The following is a 24,191-nucleotide window of genomic DNA, read 5'->3' on the forward strand; positions in this document are numbered from 1 at the left end:
GGGGGTGTGAGCTGCCACCTTCAACAGCTTTGTACCGGCGGTGCTTCGCATACTTAAAAGCTAAACAGCCCTATTGATTTTTTTTTTGACTGCTTGCTTTGTTCTCTCTCTCCTGACGGGCACTCCTTTGAAAAGGAAGATATGTTTGCATTCTTTTAATTGTGAGACGGAACTGTCATCTCTGTCTTGTCATGGAGCACAGTTTAAACTTTTGAAAAAGAGACAAATGTTTGTTTGCAGTGTTTGAGTAACGTTCCTGTCTCTCTACAACCTCCTGTGTTTCTGAGCAAATCTGTGACCCAAGCATGACAATATAAAAATAACCATATAAACATATGATTTCTACTTCGCGGATTTTCTTATTTCGCGGGTGGCTCTGGAACGCAACCCCCGCGATGGAGGAGGGATTACTGTATATATGTGTGTGTGTATGTATATATGTGTGTATATGTGTGTGTGTGTATATATATGTTGTTTATCAGACAGGAAACAAATAGACTAGGCAGACATGGAAGAGGCTGGTTGTTTACTGGCTATTTAGAGTTCTAGTTTATCTTTGCACAAAAAATAGTTTCATGATACCAAGCCTTTAAAGGTGATGGCTTATGTTGTGTGGTGGTGTTACTGCTGTTGCTTTGGGTTAAATGGATTTTTCTTGCGTTGGAGTGCACTGTCTCTCCTTGCAACATTTTCCTTTGTGGTTTGCAGTGCTTTCCTCAGATAGGCACCTTTGCTATTTTGTCTGCAACTTCACAGGGAGAAACATTACTCTTTCTGGTCTATGGGTTTAGAAGCTGAAATTCTCTTCTTGAAGGAAACCGGATCACAGCTTTTTCGGCTCACAAAGAGAAATGGTCAGCTTCCAGCTTGTAAGAGAGGGAGCTGCTTAACTGCTTTTAGGTTTCAGAAGGGTGCAATCGGTCATTTTGGAGAGTGTTGGTGTTGATAGGGGTGTCCCCGGAGAGCATACTCACAGAATTCCATTGAGAGTTCCCTCATGGTGTCCTCTGAATTTCCAGAGAGTCATTCTTTAACATAAGCATGTGAGGTATCGTTTTAGACTATTCACTCCTTCGTTCCTCCCAGCAAGCTTCATCCTCCTTCTTCATGACTTTGGCTTCTGGAGCTCTAGCAGTGAGCACCTTTTATGTAACACCTGGGAGTATTTCCAGTGCCCTGTAATAGTGGTCTGGAAGCCCGACAAAGTAGGGCTCAGCAGTCCCTTGAAGCTCTGTGTTGAAGCCTAGCTTCCCAGGGAATATAATGCCGTATGCACAAGCTCTACTCCGGTCCTTTCAGTATGAAGGCATCTTGGCCGGGTAAGGGCACTGGCCGTATGCCGCAAGTACAATACAAATTAAGCATCAAAACTAGACAAAGACTGTAATATTTCTATTGAAGAATTCTTTTATAATTACTAAGGTACCTTTACTAACTTTCACATGCCAGTAACAGTTTCAGCTAGCCAGTTTTTTATATTTAATGTTAGCTCACCTGGTTTTGACAGGCTTAATACATTTTCATATAGAATAAACAAGGTAACCTAGCTGTAATCTAATAAAATAATAGTATTTCATATATGATTACATACTGAATAATTATCTTTGCATTGTTGTCAAACTTTTTTTTAATGCTTGCTTTATGTTGGTTAAGTTCCTGCCACAAAACCTGCAGACATGCAGTATCTAAAGTTGTGGTTCATATTGTTATCCACAAAAAAAATTAATCATATTGCAGTTACATTGAGTTGTGTATACTTAGACGGTGCTGCACCATACTCATGTTCCATTGAGAAGAAATCTGCTGTGCTGTTTTCTATCAGCTCAGACTCTCACAGATAAACTCCAAGATGAGCATTTGCCTTTTCAAAATCCAATCCCCAAGTCAGTAAGACACCAATATTGTTCTAGTTAAAAATGCACAGCATCAGTTTTAAGGCTGCATGTAATCTTTTTGTAAATTCTTAAGTAAAAGTACCAGATACAAACAAACATGCTGCCATGCTATATAAAGGATTTGTCCTTTATGCCTTCTGATTACTTGGATCCATTTTCTTCACTATGTTTTATCAGTGGGAAAGCTGTTAAAACTCAGGCAAGGATAATTTTGTTTAGAATTTAAACATAGAAGGCCATTACAGAAACTCTTCTTTTGTGACTCTGCTGCTCATTTGGATAACAAAAAGAGAGCTTATGTGTCAACAACACCTTCTGGAAGTAAAAATGTAGAAGAGTGAAATGGGCTAATTGAGGAATACTGTATGTGTGCAAATCTCTACAACTGCCGTCATAATGTCCAGTTTCCAATCGTTTGTGGCTAATTGTAGATTTGAGTCTGTTGGTTTAATTTTAAAGATATGTAAATGATCAATTTTTGTCTACTTTTTTTCTTTTTTCATATAGCCATTGGCAAAGCCTAGGATGCTGGCAAAAGGTAAGGTATTTTTAGGTTGTTTTTGAAGACCAAATGCATCTTTTGCATGTATAATGCAAAAAGCTCCCTGAATTTCTATTAACATTTGAATTATGTTAATGTTTTATAGTCTCACTTCTTGACTCATTAGAGTCAACAAATGGTAAATCACGTCAAAACACATTACAGGAAGATAATGAAGGAATAACTGAAAGTAATGAGAAAGCTTTCACAGACCTTGATGGAGTTGGTGCAGGTAAGAGGTCATATTATTAAAAGCTTTTTAATTATATTTATTATTGAAATTATAAACTAGCTATTTTAGGAACTGTTGAGGAGAAGTATAATTATCTGTTGCCATTAATGTATAATGCTTTCACTGATTTATATGAAATTCATATACTTAATATTTACAGGAGTTTCTCTGCAAATTTGTTAAAATCAGGAGCACAGAATTTTTAATCTTGTTAATAGGAGTGGTCTGGAGAGCCATCTTTTGCTGGTTACTAAAGTTGTGCTGTATTTTTAGAAATGTAGTAAATCCCCTATGTTGTGACCACTAATTATATACAGGATTTCTTGTTTTTTAATGAATCAGTTTCTTTCAACTTAGGTGTTTCATATATTCAAAGTGGTAGTGACCTGGAAGCATTACAGGAGGCCTACCGTAAGATTAATGGCTCTTTTGGAGACTCTGGCAGTGAATATAAAATATTCATGGGTGACAGCAAGAATAGTAAAATGAATATTCTTCAGAGCCTTAAAAATACACAAGAACTTGGATGTGTTGGTACTAACACTGACTCAGGTAATCCTAAAAGCCTAACAAGTTTAAAAAATGAAATATCTTTGAAACTGGAAATTAACGTGTGTGGGTGTGGCTGCATTAGACTTAATGTATTACATTTTCCCAGTTGTATTTTTGTACTCAAAAAAAAAAAAAAATCAGAAGAATGGAACAGCCAAATTTAGATTATTTGAAATTCTGTGAATTTTTTAAAACATCACTTGTTTATTCCTTTCAAAGATTTATGGAGATTGGGACTTTTGACTTTGTGTTATTTTGGACAATCTTGGTAAATTAAGATGGTCAAGATTGTTGGATTGAATGGCCTGTTCTTTTCACAATTTTTTTTTTATGTTTTAATGTTGATATCTTTAAAATAGTTTATTTGGTAGTGAATCACTTACACATACTTGGCTGTACAGTATATTGTTTTTCTTATTTATTTTTTGATCCATAAAAAAATGACAGAGCTGCATAGTGGTGCAGTGGTTAACAGTGGGTCATTGCAAATTTTCTTTTGAGGTGTTTATGTTTAAGTGGTGTCTTGTCCAGGGCTGGTTCCGACTTCCTTGTGCTTGGTGTAGCTGGTAATAGTCTCCTTCCTCTTTGCAATAATCTACTAGGCAAAGTAGTTTCAGAAAAAAGATGAAGGGATGAAAATCTGAGGTCACAGTTTCTTTAGTTTTGTCTTTTATTAATCCCTGTTTTTGTAAAACACTTCAAAATCTGTGGTTTACAGCAATAACCATTGAATTTGGAATACATAGGTTTTTTTGATTTTCCTTTCTGAGGTTTTATGCTGACTTCTAATCATCTGTCCTGGGACCACCAGGATAAATTATAAAATGTAAATAATGCTGATACTGAACACTGGAAGAAAAATACTCAGTTTCAGTTACTATTATAGAATATTCAACTGCTGTCTAAAGTCATAGCGCAATTGGAGCAATAAAATCATTAATGGTATTATTCATAGAAAAATGCTAACTTCATATTTTCATTCTGCAAATATCAATGGTAATACCTGATATTATGTAGATCATTTTCATATTTATCTAAAAGTATCACAAGTGCGATCAGCCTCTCCTATTATTTTGTTTAAGAAAATGTAACTATCTGCACTCTAAAATAATATTTCATTGTCTCTAGTGTATATAATCATTAGAAATAAACTTACTATTATGAAATTGTATACTTTAGACTTACCAACTGTTGAAGAGCTCATGAAGCCCCTTGGGAATAAGTATGGTTATTCACGAGGCTTTGAACTGCAGCCAGCAAGGTATCTTCTTTTAAATAGTATGCATTTGAGATGATTCATAAAGGTCTTTTTTGTAATTAAGATGTTATGTCACACTTTACAGCAAAATCGAACTTCAGCATGACACACTGGATGGACTCTCCAATAAGGAAAGTCTAAGGAAGCAAGGCAGAATTTCTGAGGAACACTCAGATTTCAGCTTTTCATGCGAAGGTCTGGTTCCACATCAGATATCCGGTATTCATATAGCCACAGAAGCTATTAGTGATGGTCGTGATCAAAAAAATAGAGTGGATGACAGCATAAACAAAAACATTTCAAATACGTCCAGTATACACACCTATGAAAAACGAAAGGCAAGTATACCATTATTTTGTTTCCAACTTTGTTAATAACTTATTGGAAGGGATGGTGACACAGTCCACAGCATTACCCTCTTGTAGTCTTTGTAATCCATTTAAATTCTTTTTATCCTTGTGCCCACATAAATTCCTCTGAAGTCTCCACCTGGTAATTTGTTTGACAGACTGAAATTGGCTCACTGAGAATGAAAGTGAAGCATAAGAATGCCTTACAATTGACTGGCATCCCAGCTACAGTTATGTCTTTGCTTGTGTCAGTTTGTTGTGACACAGGCTGCATATCTTTCCAGTTATGTACAGGAAACAAAACAGGCTAGAAGGTAAATGGATTCATCAATCATGTTTCATTTAATTCATCATAGCCAGGCTAACAGAACAACAAATGAGAGGGAGAATTACAGTAACAACATTCAGTAGCCATAAGCAAAATTTTCTTTCAGGATGGACATAACTACTTTTACAATACACCAGACTTCTTTTTAAGTGACTCTTCACTCACTACATTCACGTTATGCATGAAGAATTTCCACTTCAAATTTACCTTTTCTAAACTTCATCCTATTGATGCTTGTTCAACTATTAGGTTATTAAAGTAAACACTTTGATCATTTAGAACTATAGTTCTCTTTTCAGCTGTCAGGTATTATGATAAGTAGTGATGAGCAAATCCTGTGGAGTTTACATTGCCAGGAGTTCAGCAAAATCCCAGAAATAATACAGAGCTTCAACAAACTCGACAAAATGTATTGAAGTCAATGGGGATGGAGGAACTAAAATGTTATTGGTCACCACCCTGCCTCAAACACTCACAGATGCTTATGAAATGATAATCACATACAAAATACAACAAATATGCATCCAGGGTGCAAATCTGGCTGGAGTAGTAACATCATGCATGCATGAAGCACATAGGGTATAGTGATGTAAAATATGCCCAAAAGACAATGAAAGTTCTGCTAATGGCTGCTACAACTCTGTCATATCACATTGGCCTCGCAAAGCATCATGAGACAAAGGAAAAACAATTTTTGTCTATGCTAACGGCACAACGGTTTTCCAGTAAAAGACTTGGCATCCAAGGTCACTGGTGAACATAGCATATTTGCTAAGATAAATGCTTTGGCAAATTACACTGATCAATAATAATGAACAGCAAAGATCTAAACACTGTCCTAAGAAAAAACTATTTGTGTTATATACTCACAGGAGGTGAGATATTACCTCCAGCTATATGAGCTACGGTTCATTTTGGAGATACTGAATTTGTCGCCAGAAATTGGAACAACTTGCTTCAAACTCAGAAGGGCAGGTGTTTGTCTGAAATTTCATAGAATATTGCTGATTGTTTTGGTTTTAATTATTTGTTAAATTTGGAAAGATTGCAGTCGGGGTGTTCAGTGCTCAGAAATCAAACAAGTGAGTTTTGTCCTTCATTTTAGTAATGATCACTTGTTAAAACTTTGCGTACTTTTTTCCTAAACCTTCAAACCATTAACAATGCAGTCTAATACAGTGGGTAAATGAGCAGTACTAATCCAGTCCAAAACACTAAATATGATATTGTTTGATGTAGATAAATAAAAATGGGAATATTCCGTGCAATTAAAGGTTTTTACTAACAAGTTTTACTATGCAAGTTTTTTACTAACAGCATGAATCAGCTTTTAGTTAAGGCTTTCATAAAAACATAACGGCACTATGGCTTTCCAAGAACTGAGTTTGAGATGCAGTGTCTGCAATTAGAAATTCCAATTTTAACCTTGGATGGTTACAGATTTTAACTATAACCAACATCTTTATGAAAAATAGATTGATCTCTTTACTGAATTAAGTTACTTCACCCCATGTTTTCTGTTATTTCTGCTTGAACTGGTGATTCTGTATAATATGAAATTTAATGTTACACTTATATCCCATAAATATTAAGCCATTTTTTGCACAAAAGTTTGGATTTGTAAAACATGAACTTTATTGTAAATTTTAACAACCCATAAGTCCTGCAAACACTTTCTGGTGCTTCCATTTTAACAACTCCAGTTAGGAGGACAAAGAAGTGAACAGAAAATCTCATTTCAGTGTGTATTTCAATGATGCATTAGTCACATTACACTGTTCTTGAACTAATTATATCACAGTTAACAGACATGTCCTCTCAATACAATTGTCCTTTAACATTGGTTATAATGCCTAATGCATACACTTTATTTTAATTGTTTTAGTGTGTAGTCTGTCTATTTTGTCTAAAAAATGGAGTGCTTTGTTTAGTACAACATTACTGGCAATGGCGTCATTAGCTGTTTTGCAGGATATTGCCAATGACGATTTTTTGTCTTATGATGATGGCTAGTTTATAAGCCGATTTAGACTTCCTAGAGCTGTTCTCTTGGAGTTGTGCTCTGAATTGTACCCTACATTACAAAGACCATTACACAGTAATCACATGGTCCCTGTTCTATACATTTTAACAACAGCAGGCTGCAGGTAGCACTTTTCAGCATGAACCTGACTGACTGGTCAGGAATCTTGCAGTCATCCCTGTTCCATATCATGCCATCTGTATGAGATGGTATGACTAAGATGCTACCCAGATACATCCAGTTTCCTTACAGTCAGGATGAGTTAGCTAAGATCAAAAGGCAATTTGGAGTGATTGCTAATTTTCCTAATGTAATCTGTGCAATTAACTGCACACATGTTGCGATAAATGCACCATCACAGACATGGACAAGTTTTACATTTAGGCTTATGGGAGCCAGATAAACCATAAAATATTGCATTTTTTAGTGTCTCAACTGCATTGATATATATTTGCATCACATCCCCTGACAAATACGATGAATTGTTTGTAACATAAATTTACAATATGAAGTATCACATTAACATTTTTAGAAGTTTCAAATTATTTAAAAGTACCCAAATACTGTTAATTTTTTTTTTTTTTTTTTGGTCAGTGTATTTTAATTGTTGTAAAATAAGCACTTTCTTATTTTAACAAGTTAGAAAATGTACGCATAGTGTAACATTGGGGTGTGACTTATTTAAAAGTTTCTGTTTTTTATTTGCTTAATCAAACGGACACATATCCCTTTTTTGTTTAATATTTTGTCACAGTGGTATGTGTGACACCTGATAGGTCTGCTCATGCTGCTGTTTATACAAGTAGGCATAAGTGCTGGGCACATTTCAGTCACTCTCGCTGACTAGTGGAAAATATGTATGCAAAATATACAAGATGATATAACCTCTCTCAAGCTACATCTAAAACAGTAGACTAACCTGTAATTGAAATTGTACAGTGTATTACTTTATCTGTTTGAAGGATATAGGACATGCAAGGGAGAGTTTCTTTGGGCAGGATGGATTATAGTATTCGTTGATCCATCCATCCACTATACCTGCTTTTCCAGGACAGAGGACAGCTGAAGCATATATAGCAAGCAACAGCTGCAGGCAGGAACCAACCCTGGACTGGGTGCCAGCCCATCAATGAATGAAAATAGACACAACTTATAGGGCGATTTAGCACCATTTCACCTAACCTGCATGTCTTTGGACTGTGTGAGGAATCTGGAGCACACAGAAAAAACCCACACAAACCAAATGGGCATATTCCACGCTGGGAGCATCTGGGGTGCACCCTCCCAGACTCCTTACTTCGAGGCAGCAGCACTACCAGTGCATCACCATATTCCAAAAGCCTAGATTACTAACATATTTACATTACCTGTGGCCTTAAAAAATTGAGGAAGTACTGTTTATATCAGACTTATTTTAGTAACATAGTCCATTTCAGTATTACTTGAAGTTTACATTCATTGAAGTTTAGCATCCTCTGTTCTCCCATGGTTTGTAGTACAGACGTATGTATCTTAGAATCATGGTCAAGTTTATAAGCTGGTTAGATCTGAATATTCAGGAAAAAGCATTTTTTAATCCATGTATGGTTATTTTACTGGTAGGAAGTGATGGAGAGTAACTAAAAAAATGCATGAGTGCATAGGTTTAAGGTGATTTGAGATTTATAAAGGAACCTTCCATCGCAGGTAGTATATGTAGGTTTTATAAATCTAGTTTTTGTTGTGTTTATGCCATTTTTGCCCTTTGAAAGTAAGCAAAATTTTTGCATGGAATGTAAGCAAGGTTTTATATGTAAGGCCCCTGGTATTTTGTAAACAAAACAGCTTTTATACAAAATTCAAGGTTTGTAGTGTACAAGACCAGTTGCAAGTAACAGTGAAGTCCGTTATTCCTGTGGAGGTCTCTGTGATTACTTATGTCCTGCACAACCTATTTTTTTTTTTTTTTTTTTTTTAAATTATTTAGTGGGAGGGTGTGTAAGGGAGACCACAAAACAATCCTGAACATTAGTATTGTCACTTATTTCTTGGAAAAGAATACCTGATTCTATAAAATGTGAAGTGTTCAATAAATTCACAAATTAGCTTCGAGTTAGAGATTAATTTCAATGAACACCCATAGCTACTGTAACCTTCCAACACCTTATCTACAACAGCAACCTGTTTAATGAACAGCTTAATTTGATTAGCACAGACATATTATATCTTTTCCTATGGAATAATAAAGATTGATTTTTTTTTGACTCAGTGACATTATGAAATAAAAGCAAAACATATAATCTGATGTCATACCTCCAGTTGTATTTAATTTCTGGCCGACAGGCAATCCCAGTCTTGCTGTCAAAGAATAGCCATCAATTTTAGCATGTAATCCCACCTGATCAGTCATCTTTAGTTAATTGCATATTTGAAAAATGCAATTTCTATGTTCATTGTCTATAAATACATCTATAGGATCTTCTTGCTCAGTGATAATTCCTATGCATTTTCAGATTTTGAGCATTGTACAGATTAATTCAGTACAAATTTTTTTAGTAGCTAATGTGCAAACATTGTAATTTGATGTCTTGTGAAAATAAAAGGGAAAAAAAATCAAGAAAACAAATTGCACTCATACAAGCTGCTTAATTTATTACTGTGAATTTATGTCTTGATATATTTAAAGCAATTAGCCAAAGGTTTGTTTATTAAAAATAATTTATTTTTAGTTTAATCTGGTTTCAGACTTACTTTGATAAACTTCCTTTTAAACTTTTCATAAATAAGCTATACATTTCCACTGAAATCACTTAAGTAATGATTGCTGGCCTACCTGATTATTCAGTTATGCAAATATAGAAAGTGGCATTATGGGTAAATTAATTTAAATTTGGAATAATCATAACATGGAAAAATTGGTTTGGTTGGACTTTTGTTAGTTGTTTGTAACTGATAGCAGGATTCGTAAAATTTTAAATATTATAATATGTGTTTTGAAAAGTGCATAAAAATTTTGATACCATCACATTAAGAAAGATCTGCTTTGGTGAGGATGCAAGAACTTCACAGTGATTATTAGGTTATTTTAGTTGATGTTGCTAATTATGAATCATTTACATTGAAGTATCCTAATGTGACTGAATGTTTGTTTTTTTACATGTGTTTTTAGATGTTAATAAATGTGTAATATTATTTGTAAATGGTAGTCTTACTATGTGAGTTCCCCAGTTGATAAATAAATTGGATATGATTATGTGTGTATATATAATGAACATTAAAGCATTGGTCTAGGTCATTAATTATCTTTAACCTTCTGTTCATCCAAATTTCTTAAAATATTCTTAATTTAATTTCTGAAGTACGCTGCTGAGAAACTTATGAGATTCTCCAACAAGCCTGTCAGTATCTTCCATTACTTTTCAAGTACACAGAAAAGTATCAGTCAAAAAGAATTGTTTTAGCTTCATTTACAAAATATTTTTTACCATTATTTAAATTAAAAACCTCTTCACTTTTATTATCTAATACTTCTAAATACATCACAACTATTATGTTGATAACAACTTGAATAATATACATTGCCCTTTTAAAAACCTTTGCTTTTGTTATTGTGTAGTTTTGTAAGCAATAATAGAGGAAAATGTCTTTAATATATATTAAATTGGCTCTTGCATCGATGAATATTCAACAATGTACCTACTTTAGACCACATTTTGGTTTTAAGGTTTATCGTATGGCTGAGATAATATAATTGTGCTCTGAATTGCTTATAATTTCACATTTGCTATTAAATTAACAGAAGTGCATTTCTTCTTCATTTGGCTTTCTAATAGACCCACAGTATTTAGTATACTCCACCAAATTAGAAACCTATTTAGAACCATGATGTATAATGCATAACTCATATTGTTCAAATTATGAAGCAATTAAAATCATTAACGTAATTACATTTAATTTTAATTGTATGCAGTATTTAATAGTTGTCATGTATTCTAAATGCAGGGAGGACAGTAATGTGACACAATAGAACTGTAGTACATAAATATTTATAGAGAAAAGCCAAGCAAAATTACACCTTTTATTGGCTAACTAAAAGGATTACAATATGCAAGCTTTCGAGGCAACTCAGGCCCCTTCTTCAGGCAAGATGTAATCAACATCTTGATTCACATAGTTGCATGTACAAATTTTTGTGAAATGGTTCTGGCTATTTTAGGTATGTAGAGTCAATCAAAGTAAAACCACATAGTCACATAATGTGTATAAGAACCACTATAAATTATGCAAAATAACAAATGAAAAGCATTTGAGGAAAAAAAAATCTCAATGGGATGTCCACAGGCACACGATGCAGTACTCACATTCACCATTTTTCCAGCAATGAAAGAAATAATTTGAAAACAACATCTGAGGAAACAGAAATAGGTGATTTACAGCAAATAAATTGTTTTGTAATGTAAGTGGAAAATTTTATAAAGTCCACAAAAACTATACTTCTTTAGTAGCAAGAATATTTTGATCAGTTGGTCAGCACACATAAAACTAAATAAACCTTTTTCATTAAATGCTGTCTATTATATAGTATCCAATACCAAGATTGGTATTTTTATATTTAACAATTTCTGTAAGCCAGGACAGTGAGAATGAATAGCACTGAGGTCTCCATGATCCAGTATCTAGGGTTCAAATCTTAGAACATGTCTTTGTCTATGTGGAGTCTGCATGCCTAGGTCCTCTGGTTTTCATCTTCATCCATCTCCATTGCCCAAACATATGCATGTTAGAGTAATTAGTTAGTCTAAATTTTCCCTTTGAGAGAATATGCACAAATAGATCCTGAATGTAACGTTGCCCCATTCAGAGCTGGTTCCTGATTTGTGCGCAATGCTGCCAGGACAGACTTTAGCACCCTATGGCCCTGAATTAGATTAAGAAGGTTTTAAAATCCTCAAAATATGTGTTTGTAGTTCTCTGTTTCTTTATTTTTATACTTAGATTTAAAATTACATAAATATTTATAGTACTAGGGTGTTGTACCGTGTTAGCCATTATGAATGCAGAGAAAAGCCAAGCAAAATGACACCTTTTATTGGCTAACTAAAAAGATTACAATATGCAAGCTTTCGAGGCAACTCAGGCCCCTTCTTCAGGCAAGATGTAAAATACCAATCTTGGTATTGGATACTATATAATAGATAGATAGATAGATAGATACTAGACAGCATTTATTGAAAAAGTTTTATTTAGTTTTATGTGTGCTGACCAACTGATCAACATATTTTTGCTACTAAAGGAGTATAGTTTTTGTGGACTTTATAAAATTTTCCACTTACATTACAAAACAATTTATTTGCTGTATATCACCTATTTCTGTTTCCTCAGATGTTGTTTTCAAATTATTTCTTTCATTGCTGGAAAAATGGTGAATGTGAGTACTGCATTGTGTGCCTATGGACATCACATTGCAATTTTTTTTTCTCAAATGCTTTTCATTTGTTATTTTGCATAATTTATAGTGGTTCTTATACACATCATGTGACTATGTGGTTTTACTTTGATTGACCCTACATACCTAAAATAGCCAGAACCATTTCACAAAAATTTGTACATGCAACTATGTGAATCACATAACTCAATCAGATGATAACTGGATTTCTTTCCGTTTTTTAATTGTTAAATCTTACTAATTGTACAGTTTTAAAAGGAAGCAAAACTGGTAGATGTTCGCACTATTTATTGATTTTTTTTAACTAGAGGCATCTAATTCTGCACTTCTCTTTGATGTAAAAATAGCAGTTGTTTCTATTTTACATCCTACCTATACCTTATTTTCTTTATGAATTTATTATACTGTCTTACTAAGTGCTCATTGTTTACACACTCTTTCATTTATCAGTGCTTTAAAATATTATTTTTTATTTTATATGCCATTAACTGTGCCACTAATGAAGAATGTCATGATGCTTACTAAAGAGCATGTAACACATGTCCAGGAATTAATATGCTTTATTTAACAATGCATTTAAACTTCATTTTTTCTTTGTGCACTTTAAACCATCGATCCCCAAGCAAGTAACGGACTCAAGACGGGAGGCCAGTACATTGTAGGGCTGGGGTTCTTAACCTTTTGTCTTGGTGTACCACCTCCAGGGATTTAAATGTTCTGAAATACTGTCATTTTTTTTCACTTACGTTGTTTAAGCGCTGAACTGTTACAGATAAAAACTAAAGGTGATATTTCTTTATCTGCACAAAAATATTCTATTTCGATTTTAACAAGGTGTTACAGATAGTTTTGTTGTGTATGTTTTTTAAATTATTTCTATATAAAAATGTTTTTTAATTCGTTTTTTAATGTATTAACAACAGCATGTTATAGAATAAAAAACTAGCCTAAAATTTCCATGTTTTGATATACACAAAAAAAAAAATTTTAGAGCTAGAATTTCATGCTTGACAGGGAGATTCCCCCCACCCCCCCCAAGTGTAAAAACAAACAGTGGGCCTTTTATTGGTTTTACTGTGGGGTTTATAAATAATGATAAAATCATCATGGTCTATCTGGTTTATCGTACCATGTGCACATACTACATTTATTTACTTAGAGTTTCTGTCTTTTAATTGAAATTGGATAATTTTTGCATATCAAAATTAATAATACATTTTTAATGAACCCAAACTCTTTAAAGCTGCTTTTATAAGAGAACACTTTTCAAATTAGGTTCCTCTGCAAAATAATCTTCTCAGTTTTATGACATCTGCTATTGTAAGACTACATCAATGTATGAAGGAGACATTAGGTAAAAAAAAAAACACTAAAGAGGAATATGTAATGCACAAGTTAAATTAACTCCAATTTCAAATGTCACTCACCAGAAACTTTAAATTTCTAAATCTTTCCCTCCCTGAACCTCCTTTATGGCTACCTTTTTTGAAATTAAACTAGTTAAAGATTATTATTTCAGAATTCCCATAAAACAGCCTTTGTTATGTTGCTTTCAGTTTAACTTACCATAAGCTTTCAGACTTTGCTGTTGCTTATGCTTATATAAGTTTCTGTAAATGCAGAAGATTATTCTTACCTGGAAAAGGCATTGCATTCACTCCTGTATCATTCATATGTGTCTTGTGTGCCATTAGTCAAATTTTACTTGTTACACTAAGTAAAAATTACTTTGTTGTCAAAAAAAAAAACAACAATGAAACATACAAATATGCTGTTTGCTGATTCTTTCTATGAATTAAGTGTGCTGTTTGAGTATCTCCGTTATTATCTGAGATTATACATTTGCATGAACAGTTTGCATGTCATATGACTGGAGAGATTTGTCTTGTGCTTCAAAAAATTGACACATGTCTGCTTGGAAATTTTTGAAACACTAACTAAATACATTTTAATTTGTAATAGTGTGTTGTTGATTTGTGCGAGGTTGGCACCCCATCCAAGGTTGAGTCTTACAAAGTTCCCTTTCTTTCATCATGACTGTGTATGGCTCACTATTAATAATGATCTTATTACTTGCTAAACTCACTGAACTGACAGTTGAATGATCACTACATTTTGCTCTCAAAGCATGCATGAGTCTTGTGTTTTTATTTCTAATTTTGTAATGGCATTAAAGAGGAAATACTGAGTCCTTTTTTTTTTATATAAAAACTACTGTGCAAATCGTGCTGTTATGATTCATTTCATTTAAAAAAAATCGAGCCACGTTTACTAGAAAAAAAACCTTCCATTTAAAATTTGTTCCCATGAGTGTAAAAAATATCAACAGCAAAAAAAAAAACCCTGCTTCAAGATGCATCTTTAAATTGTGATTAGCATATTAAGGTTTTTATATTGTTATAATTAAGGAGGCAACCCCCAGTTGCGGCCAGTCTGAACACACCCCAAGGAGATGGGGTCAGTACTTTTTTTTTTTACCTCCTCTTTGCTTGATCAGCTGCTGGCTTGCTGCTGCTGCCGCGTCACAGGATCTGCATCTTGCGCGGTGCTTTGAACTTTTAAAAGCCTGTACAGCAGCTGTCCTACTCTTTGTCTGTTATTTCCAGCCCTATGGTTAAATCTCTTGGCACTCTTGGTTAAGTCTCGTCTCGCGGGATGTGAGTTCTTGATATTTTTTAGTTTATAATTTAAAAATGGAATAAGAATCTGAAAATCGAACAACATCACATTAAAGATCGATAAATTCTGAATAGAATGATACCAAACATATATATTGGGGTTTTAAAATAAGCCTGACTTAAAGCGTGACAAAAAACGTGATATAAAAACGTCACACGAAATCGTTGCACTTTTAGGCTTAGGATTATATATATATATATATCCTCTTTAATAAAATCCCTGTGTGTGTCCAGGTGTCTGTGTGTGTGTGTCTTCTGGTGAAGTGCGCATGCGCAGGGCACGGTGCAATGCGCGATATTATTGTCAGAGAAAGTTAGAGGCGTTTTACGGAAATACAAACCAGTATTACTGCGAGAGGAAATTAAAGGTACACAATACAGTGACGCATATTACAGCCACATACAAGCCAGTATTACTGTCAGAGGAGATTGAAGGCATATTACCGACACGCACGCCTGTATTACCGCCCAAGAAAATTAAAGGTATATTACGGACGTACAAGCCAGCGGACGTACAAGACAGTATTACTGTCACAGAAAATTAAAGACACACAATACACGGCGGCGGCCCACGAAGAACGGTCAGCTCAGCAAGTAAACATCAACAAAAGAAAGGCTGAAAGAATGAAAAATACGACCAACAAAAAAAATGAGGTCAAAGTCCCTTGCCATTTAATATAGACTGTTCCTACTAATGTTTATGCACTACTGTTCTAGCGCCCGTTATTGTAACAGGCTAAATGACTAGTGTGTGTGTGTATATATATATATATATATATATATATATATATATATATATAAAATAAGTACATAATGTTGACTTAGAGATTGGCAAAGTACAAAATAGTGCAGTTATTATAAGTTATGGAGAAATAGCAATTGAAATTAAAATACAAACTTTGAAAAATAAATGTTAACTAAATTGGTTACCTTGCACCACTTTATACACCTTCTAGTATGGTGTCGAAATGCCGTTGACCATTCTGTAATATTGTTTTCTATAGTGAAAAGTTATGACACAGTAAGATTTCTTCAAAAAGCATGAAATGTTATGTCAGTTGATGTATTCTTTACAGTTATTTAGAGAGGTATTGAGCATTTCTTATTGACCGGGAGACAATGTGTGCTGAAAAGGTCTAGATAGGTTTAGTTAACTGTAGATTCTAAAATTATTGTACCTTTATAGCTGTTACAGGATTTGTAGAGTGGGAATCTCATTTGTAATAACTTTGGCTTTTTCACCAATCTAACAAGATTTAAATGGGTGACAAGTTATAGGCTAGAGGAAATTTCAGTAACAGGTTAATAAAAATAATATGATCATAATGGAGTTAGTGGTTTATTTCATCATATGTACACTGTACATACTAAGTGTATTCAATGACATTATCTTTTCAGTAACTAAAAAATACTGCTTAAAATCAAAACTAAAAAGTAAAGTTTCAAACAAATATTAGTGCCAAATGAATTGGTCAATACCAACAAACAGTTTTTAGTTGTTGTTTCAGAAAATCAGTTTTATCAGGTCCATGCTATTTGCTGTTGAGAGGCATATAATTGCATGAGTATATGGAGAAGATATTAACTGTTAATTACAATTACTGAAGAATAATTTTTATTGGAGTAGTCAAAATAATTTAAATTTCAAATGTCACAAATTTTCCAAATATCTCTCACTTTCTTAAATTAAACCATGTAGATTTTTGAATTATAGGGGAGACCTCTTCGATCCACCCCTGAAATTTATGCCCTGGTTTGTGCAATAAAGAATTTTTATTTTTTGTATCTCATGTTTATTGCATCATTATTGACTTCTTTTATATCTTTGGGTTGAGTTCAGATTCTCTTTCATGATACTACCTTTTTAAAATCATGACCTAGTTTACAAGCAGTCCATTTGTTTCTCAGCCACACAGTAAATTGCTCTACTGATCTTCTCATGGAAAATGACTATAATTGCTCAGAATATGTAGTAGGGGTGACACTTTTATTTCAGTAATGAACATGTAGAAAAAATGTGTATCTTTGCACTAGCGGCAACTGTCACCTTTGAAGTAATCTCCTCCTGTAGTTATGCATTTAATTAGGCAACTTTGCCATTGCTAGAAACATACCTGGAATTGTGTTTCTGGAATCTCCTTGAGTTCCTTTGTGATATTATACTGGATGTCAGAAATGTCTAAAAATGTTTGTCCTTTCCAGTTTTTATTTTTGGGAAGAGCCAGAAATCACAAGGAACTAAGTCAGGTGAATAGGATCGATGATCCAATCTGGTAATTGATTTCTTAGCCAGGAAGTGACAAACACTGAGTGCATCAAGGCTTGGGGCATAGTCATGATGGGTGATCCCCTTGTCAGGCCACAGTTCAGGTCTTTTCCTTCAAACAGAATCCCTAAACTTTTTTAGCTCTTCTGAATAGCATTGTTGGTTAACTGTTTGTCCCTGTTGAATGCATTTGTGATTGTCTATCGCCTTGTGATCTGGTTGGCAATACATGGTCGTTCCAGGAATCACCTAGAGTTACTTGCTTCAGAAGAAGGAAGACATCTTTCTTATTGAAAATAAATGTTATCTAAATTGTGTTCAAGAATTATTGGCACTCTTAGTATAAATGATAAACAGTATGCCTAATCTGTGACTTTTTATGATCAAATTATCCAACTGAAAATGCTGTGCTGTTCTGAAAAGCATAGGTGCCCAATAATTGCTATGTATAGCACTTGGTGCCTCCTCCTTCTCTGGCATGAATGGTAGTATATTCTTCCTGTTTTATTTACTAAGGTTAGAGAACACATTATGCAATGCATCTTGGACCACCCTGCTATGGATACATTTTTCATGTCATTTTTTTGTTCATAGGCCTACACCTATTATTAATCCACAATCTTTTGTAAGGTTGTAATGAAATAAACATTAACAAACTTTATACATTGGATCACTGTTGGTTGTGGGTATTTCTTCCATTACTTAATTTTATCAGTTTAAGTGTAAGTTTTGCTTTTTTGATTTTTGTTTAATGATCTGTTGTTTTTATGCATATTTCCATTTGCAGTCTAGCAGATGACTTGTGAATGTTTTTGTTTAATTGATTTTATGCCTCTATGGCTCTTTTGCAGTATGGTGTAATGCTTGTTATAGAAGCGTTTTTAATTGTACCAGTCACACCAGCAAGTCTTTTAAAAGCTTCTTTTTTTCTGTGTACAGATAAGAATGTTTTTTTATGTTTTTAAGAAATGTTTACTTTTTTATTTTAATTGGTACAATAAACAGAGTTACATACTCATTTTTGTTTTGTCTAGACTTCTGCTTTAAGAATAAATAATACGAATCAGCAAAAACAGGAAAAAATAATCAGAACCCCCCAAATGAAGGGCAAAAATGTTTTCACTGGATCCTCTTCTATAGCTAAGAATTTGGAATCAGACAAAAAAAGCCCACTGTCAAAGCAAGCTTCACCTGTGAATGAGAAGTTTTCAAGTAATTTTGCTACAAATAGGAGAGGAAAACACAAGCTACCTGCATTCCAAGTAACACGAAAACTAAAAGGTAATAATGAAATTAATTGCTTAAAAGATTTGTATCAGTCTTTCTGTAAAGAACTGAATAATAATATCCCAAATCGTATTTGTGTATAGTCAGAAAATGTCTGTCACATGATCACTAGCACCTACATCCTTTGTAATATTTGCACAAGCTGTTGACTCTAATTATAACATTGAAAAAAGAAATAATTAGAGAAATAAAAGTATTTTAAAATTCCAGATATGCTCTTTGTGTTTAGAGCATATAAAGTAATTTTTTGTAATTTCAATTATAATTGTTTTATCATTGTTTTTATAATTTCCTAAAGCTTTAATTGGCTGCAGTGGTGAAGGGTTTCCTTTTTGGCAAAATATTGCCATGGTTACAGGTTACACAAGTTACAAAAGTGGCCTGGCTTTGACTAGATAGATTGAACGATGAAAGAGAGACAGAGAGAATTCCTATATTTTATAATGGAACGGAGACCACCAGAGTCCAATAAGGAACTGTTTGTTCAGAGAGTGCCTGAGAAGTGAACTCGCTGAAAACACCAAAGTTAGGGTTATTCTGGATACACTAGATCAAACTAATGTTTCAATGATACATTTCAACACAGATATCCTCTAGATATCAGGTAGAATTTTACTACCAAAGGTAGAGAAAAGGCATTCTTTGGAATGTAGCTGTCTAGAGGGTTATCAGGGCCCAGGGGGTGTAGGAACATAAAAGGCCACTGCCGTGTGCTCTGATCTATTGACCCTGTTGCTTTACTGGCTTGACCCCAAAGCAATTCCAGATTTTGTTCTGGAAGTGACTGCAGAATGAAAAACCACCCTTGCTTGGTGCTTAATAATTTCAGGGTTAAAATGTGTGGTCAGTAGATTTACTAATACAATACTTTTAATTGTAAAGCAACCAATTTTAGTTAACCCAATACTAAGCAGTTTTTATTGTTCTGTTGCACATTGGTTATTTGTTCCTTTCTTTGATTTTAAGATTGAGACAGAGAGAGAGAGAGGGAGATACGTATATATGTCTTATGTGTATATTTTTTAAACATTTAAATGAACAGTTTTGTTAGGTTATTGTTTAGCAGTGCCAATGTGTAAGTAGAATTGTGGATACCTTTTCTGATTCTTGTTTTGCTTTGGTTTTAAATTCCAAATTTCTTTGTTGTTCGTGATTATAAAACACAGTGTAATATTAAAGTGATTAGTAATTAATCACCTTCATGACTCCTTCTTGGAATATGTTTAAAAGTCAATGCATGGATAAATTAATGAAGGTCACATTCAGAAAAAATAGAAATTGTAAAATCAAATCTACTTGGCAATCTTTAAGAGCAAGGAGCATTTTTGAAAGATTTTATTAATTATTCTAGTGATTTTTTTTAACAGTTTATAGTTAGTGGCATATGGTATATCTTATGTTTCTATTTAGCTATCAAAAGCAGCTAGAACACATGTGCTCAAGGCTTACAGGTGGTTTTATTCACCAGTTAAGTATCATAAAATTAACCATGTGTAAGCAAATCCAACTAACTAAAAAAGACAAACCCACATCTTCACCAGTTATAAACTAACCATCAAAAGTAGGTGTTGTACGTAAATTCTCATGAGTACCGCATGAATAGAAGCACTACAGTTCTCTGAGCTACAGATACAGTGCAGTTGCAGTATTTAGGCTAAGCTTTTGATTTTTTGGACAAATAAGACTAGTTGTTCCAACCTACAATTCTGTACTTTAACAAATGCCCAAGGGTCACAATAAATCTTTCAATACATTTAAAAGAAAATTAGAAGCAAATGGGGAAAAAAACAATTAATTACAGCAAAAGGTGTTTACTGTAGCTGTTACAAAGTTTAGTAAGTTTAATTTTAAGTCAGTTATATGTTTTTTAGTCATTAATGCAACATTTTTTATTTTTCAGGTGTAAATCTAAAATTTTAAATGTTCTGTTTAAACAGTCATTCTTGATAGTGGAATTAACATTGTATATTTGGTGTTATGGCGCTGTTAGCTCAGAGGTTGGAATTATTGCATATAACTTTCCTTCAAACTGTTTAAAAATGAAATTCCAGCATATAAACTTTTTTTAGTAAAATGTTAGCAAAGTGAAATACTAGTGGAAATGTTTTTTTTTCTTTCTCTCCACATGTTTAACAATTTCATGAGTAGCTATGCATCAAAGAATCAGTCATCTTAAATTACATTTTTTTTTGTTTTTGAAAAAGCTCATCACCTCTACTTAAATTTGCATTTTCCTTGTATGTATTGCATTCAACACCTTGAATGCTTTGTTTGCATCTGAATACGAGTATCACTTAGTTAATTTCTGAATCCACTTTAACTCACTAAAAAAAAAAAAAGAAACAAGTTTAATAGCTACTGGCCAGATAGAACAGTCAGAAGTTTTTCATCTTCTGCACTCAGAATATCAAAAACTTTTAAGTATTGAATCTTCAGTTTAATTCTGTATTTCTTGAACTGTTTAGGTGAAGTACAGCAGACGGTTAAAGACCATAAAATGGACACCAAAGTGGATCCTTCTAGACAGTCATTTACTGGTTATTTGCAGAAACAAATCAACAGAAGTACAGTTGACTCAAGTCAAGCTAAAGATGCTGCTGTAAGTATTGTGTTTAACAGTTTGATTTCTAGAACAACTACAAGGTGATTGCAATATAAGTCTTTAGTTTCCACTAACTAGAAACAGTAATTTTTTGAGTAGGTAAATTAGTGTATTATGTTCATCTCTACACTTAGGAATAGTCCAGTTAGCGACAGAGAAGAAATAAATGTGAATGTAATAGCCATCTTGCTGAAGTTCAGAGAGAATTAAATCTATAGCATTTGTAATTTCTTGTAAAAATAAGAAAAAAAAAACATTCCTTTAGTACGAGTAATTGCTTATAATTATGTTTGTAAATTTTCCAAAATCAAAGCCCCTTTACAAGGGATCTTCATGTCTGAGATTATGGACCATGCTTTAAATGCCATGAGTAAAAGAAGCATTAAATATGGGCTGCTTTTCTATTTCACAACAGTTCTCTTCATATATTTGTTGTGACCGATTTTTAGGAAAGTAAATACTTACATGCTACCTATATTAAATCACTCATTAGTGAATTATATTCAAGTAATGGTAAACCTTTATGTTTATAAACTTTTTGCTATTACACAAGTGTTTCTTTATTACTTCCATGAAAATAGAAGTTTGGTGATGGGGTCAAAATCTTATTTATAAAGTTAAGTTCAAATTCTATTTCTATGATTAAAATCAAGAACAATTGATTTTTAGCATGGTGACTGTAGTAAATTGAAATTTATTTTATTGTCTTAAAAGTACAATTTTCATTTGAATTTATGCTTTTTTGTGTCCATTTGAATTTATGCTTTTTTGTGTCTTGTGTAGGATACATAATTTACATACGTAATGTATAAGGGTTGGGAAATCCAATTCTCATAAGCATCATGATTTCCTGTCTTAAAATATTCTGCATTGTTGTACACAGCTCAGTAATTTATATGGGTTTATGAATGATTTGGAAATATGCACAGTACAAAACATTTCAGAAAAAAATTGACTTGAGTAACAATGGACAATAAATATATTGATTTAATTTTGTTTAAAAAAAAGTGATAATTTTATTACAACAAAACACAGTACACATTTTCACAGTAAAATGACAACATAAATCCACACATGCATGCAAATATAACCCATTTCACATATCACAGCTCACATCAGTTCTGGTCAATTAAATCAAGACCACCAACTTATTAAGGCTCAAAGCCGCTCTTTCTTTCTTGTACTATGATTTAAGAATTGACCTCGTTTAAAAAAAATAAAATAAAAAAATCGGACGTGAGCGTCAGTAGGTTTTGCGCCCTAGGAACCAAATTACCCAAACTATTCTTTAACATCTCAGTAATTATTTACCACTCTAATGCTGATCTTTCTGATCATAAAATAGATCATTACAATAGCAGTTGATGAGAAGAATTCATAATTAATTGCAGAATTATGGTATTTGAGAATCTTTCTCTTGCACAATTTGGCTCAAAAACTAATCAGCACATTGTCATCTCATAACAGGCTTAACTTTCCAGTTTGGTATTTTTCTGTCCAGCCGTTTTAGCTCTAGACCGTCCTCAAGAACACACACATACCCTCACAGACCGACACACACCCATCATTGAGATATCAATTTTTTTGGTATCAGGAGATACTAAAATGTCAAGATCCGTTGAAAACCAGAGATCGAAATTTTTGATGAATCTAAAGCTATCGCTCCTCTCCCTTAGACAGTAGGTTATGGTGGGGGAGAGAGCAAAACAAAAGTAGTACATTCACTTGTGATAGAGTCAATCAGGTCACATACTGAGACGGTGAGACATGAATAACAGTGCTGTACTAAGCCACTCAATGCGACAAACAATCAAACCCCTCATTCTGCAGATCACAGTTTGGGCCATTGGTAAAATATTGGTGCAATGTCTTGACATTATGCTGACCCTGGTGGTATATTTGAGTGTGTAGATGTAATTATTTCAACTTAATTATAACTGAATACAATGCAGATAGAAAATATATGGTAAGTATAAAGACAAGGTGGACATTTGAAAAGTTTGTTATTTGTAATTGTTTTTTAGCACATTTTTAAAATTTTTTGATTAGTCATGTCTGCCAAAGTATTTAAAATCTCTGAGAATGGTGTAGTAAAATACATGAATAATATGCATACATTTAAGCTATTTGTAGTGATTGAGGACAGACTGAATATCATGGAAATTTAATCAAAATATTCTACCATATCAAATGTAATTTTCTTGTGGTTTGTACACAGTGCTATAAAATTTGCTGAAACATGATGGAATTTGCCTTTTGGCTCTCCCATTTGTTAAAAAGCAACAAATGGTCATATTTAGGAAAGAAAATCATATATGCAAGTCAAAAGTCGAGATGCATTGAGAAACACTTTATAATTACATTAAATTGGTGTGGCGTTCAATGATTCCCACACAGCACACTGTGATTCAAGCATAATTAGGTTGTGACGTTCAGTTAATGAGAGCTTATTGCAATGATCCTGGGCCAAAAAATAGCAGGGCAAAAAAGATTAAAATGTGGATATGTCTGTCGTGTGATCTTAATTTAAATTATCATTGACACAACTAAGATAGACCCAAATAAAACTGCAGAGAGTACAGATTCAGGCAGAAATGATATAAGCGAAGAAGCAGCTGCCAATGAGTCTTGAAAATTGAGGAATGCAGTACGGGCTTGATTGTGTGAACGTCATGCTGCGTAATACCCCGCCATGTAGTCACATATGATTGAGTCACGAGACAGGACTGAATGCAAATCAGAGGTGGTGGGTTT

At 33.5% G+C, this 24,191-nt stretch overlaps 1 protein-coding gene across 2 annotated transcripts in view; it reads left to right on the forward strand.

Moving 5' to 3' along the window:
- Positions 1-24,191, forward strand: part of cep162 (centrosomal protein 162) — a 160,368-nt gene that overhangs the window by 76,116 nt on the left and 60,061 nt on the right. For both annotated transcript variants that reach the window (XM_051925346.1, XM_051925345.1), the window contains exons 8-14: positions 2,403-2,433; positions 2,543-2,668; positions 3,026-3,220; positions 4,400-4,481; positions 4,564-4,816; positions 18,583-18,829; positions 21,301-21,434. In XM_051925346.1, the coding sequence (XP_051781306.1) occupies positions 2,403-2,433; positions 2,543-2,668; positions 3,026-3,220; positions 4,400-4,481; positions 4,564-4,816; positions 18,583-18,829; positions 21,301-21,434 (1,068 nt within the window). The remainder of the gene's footprint in view (positions 1-2,402; positions 2,434-2,542; positions 2,669-3,025; positions 3,221-4,399; positions 4,482-4,563; positions 4,817-18,582; positions 18,830-21,300; positions 21,435-24,191) is intronic.

The sequence above is a fragment of the Erpetoichthys calabaricus genome, chromosome 3, assembly GCF_900747795.2.
Source record: "Erpetoichthys calabaricus chromosome 3, fErpCal1.3, whole genome shotgun sequence".
Lineage (NCBI taxonomy): Eukaryota > Metazoa > Chordata > Cladistia > Polypteriformes > Polypteridae > Erpetoichthys > Erpetoichthys calabaricus.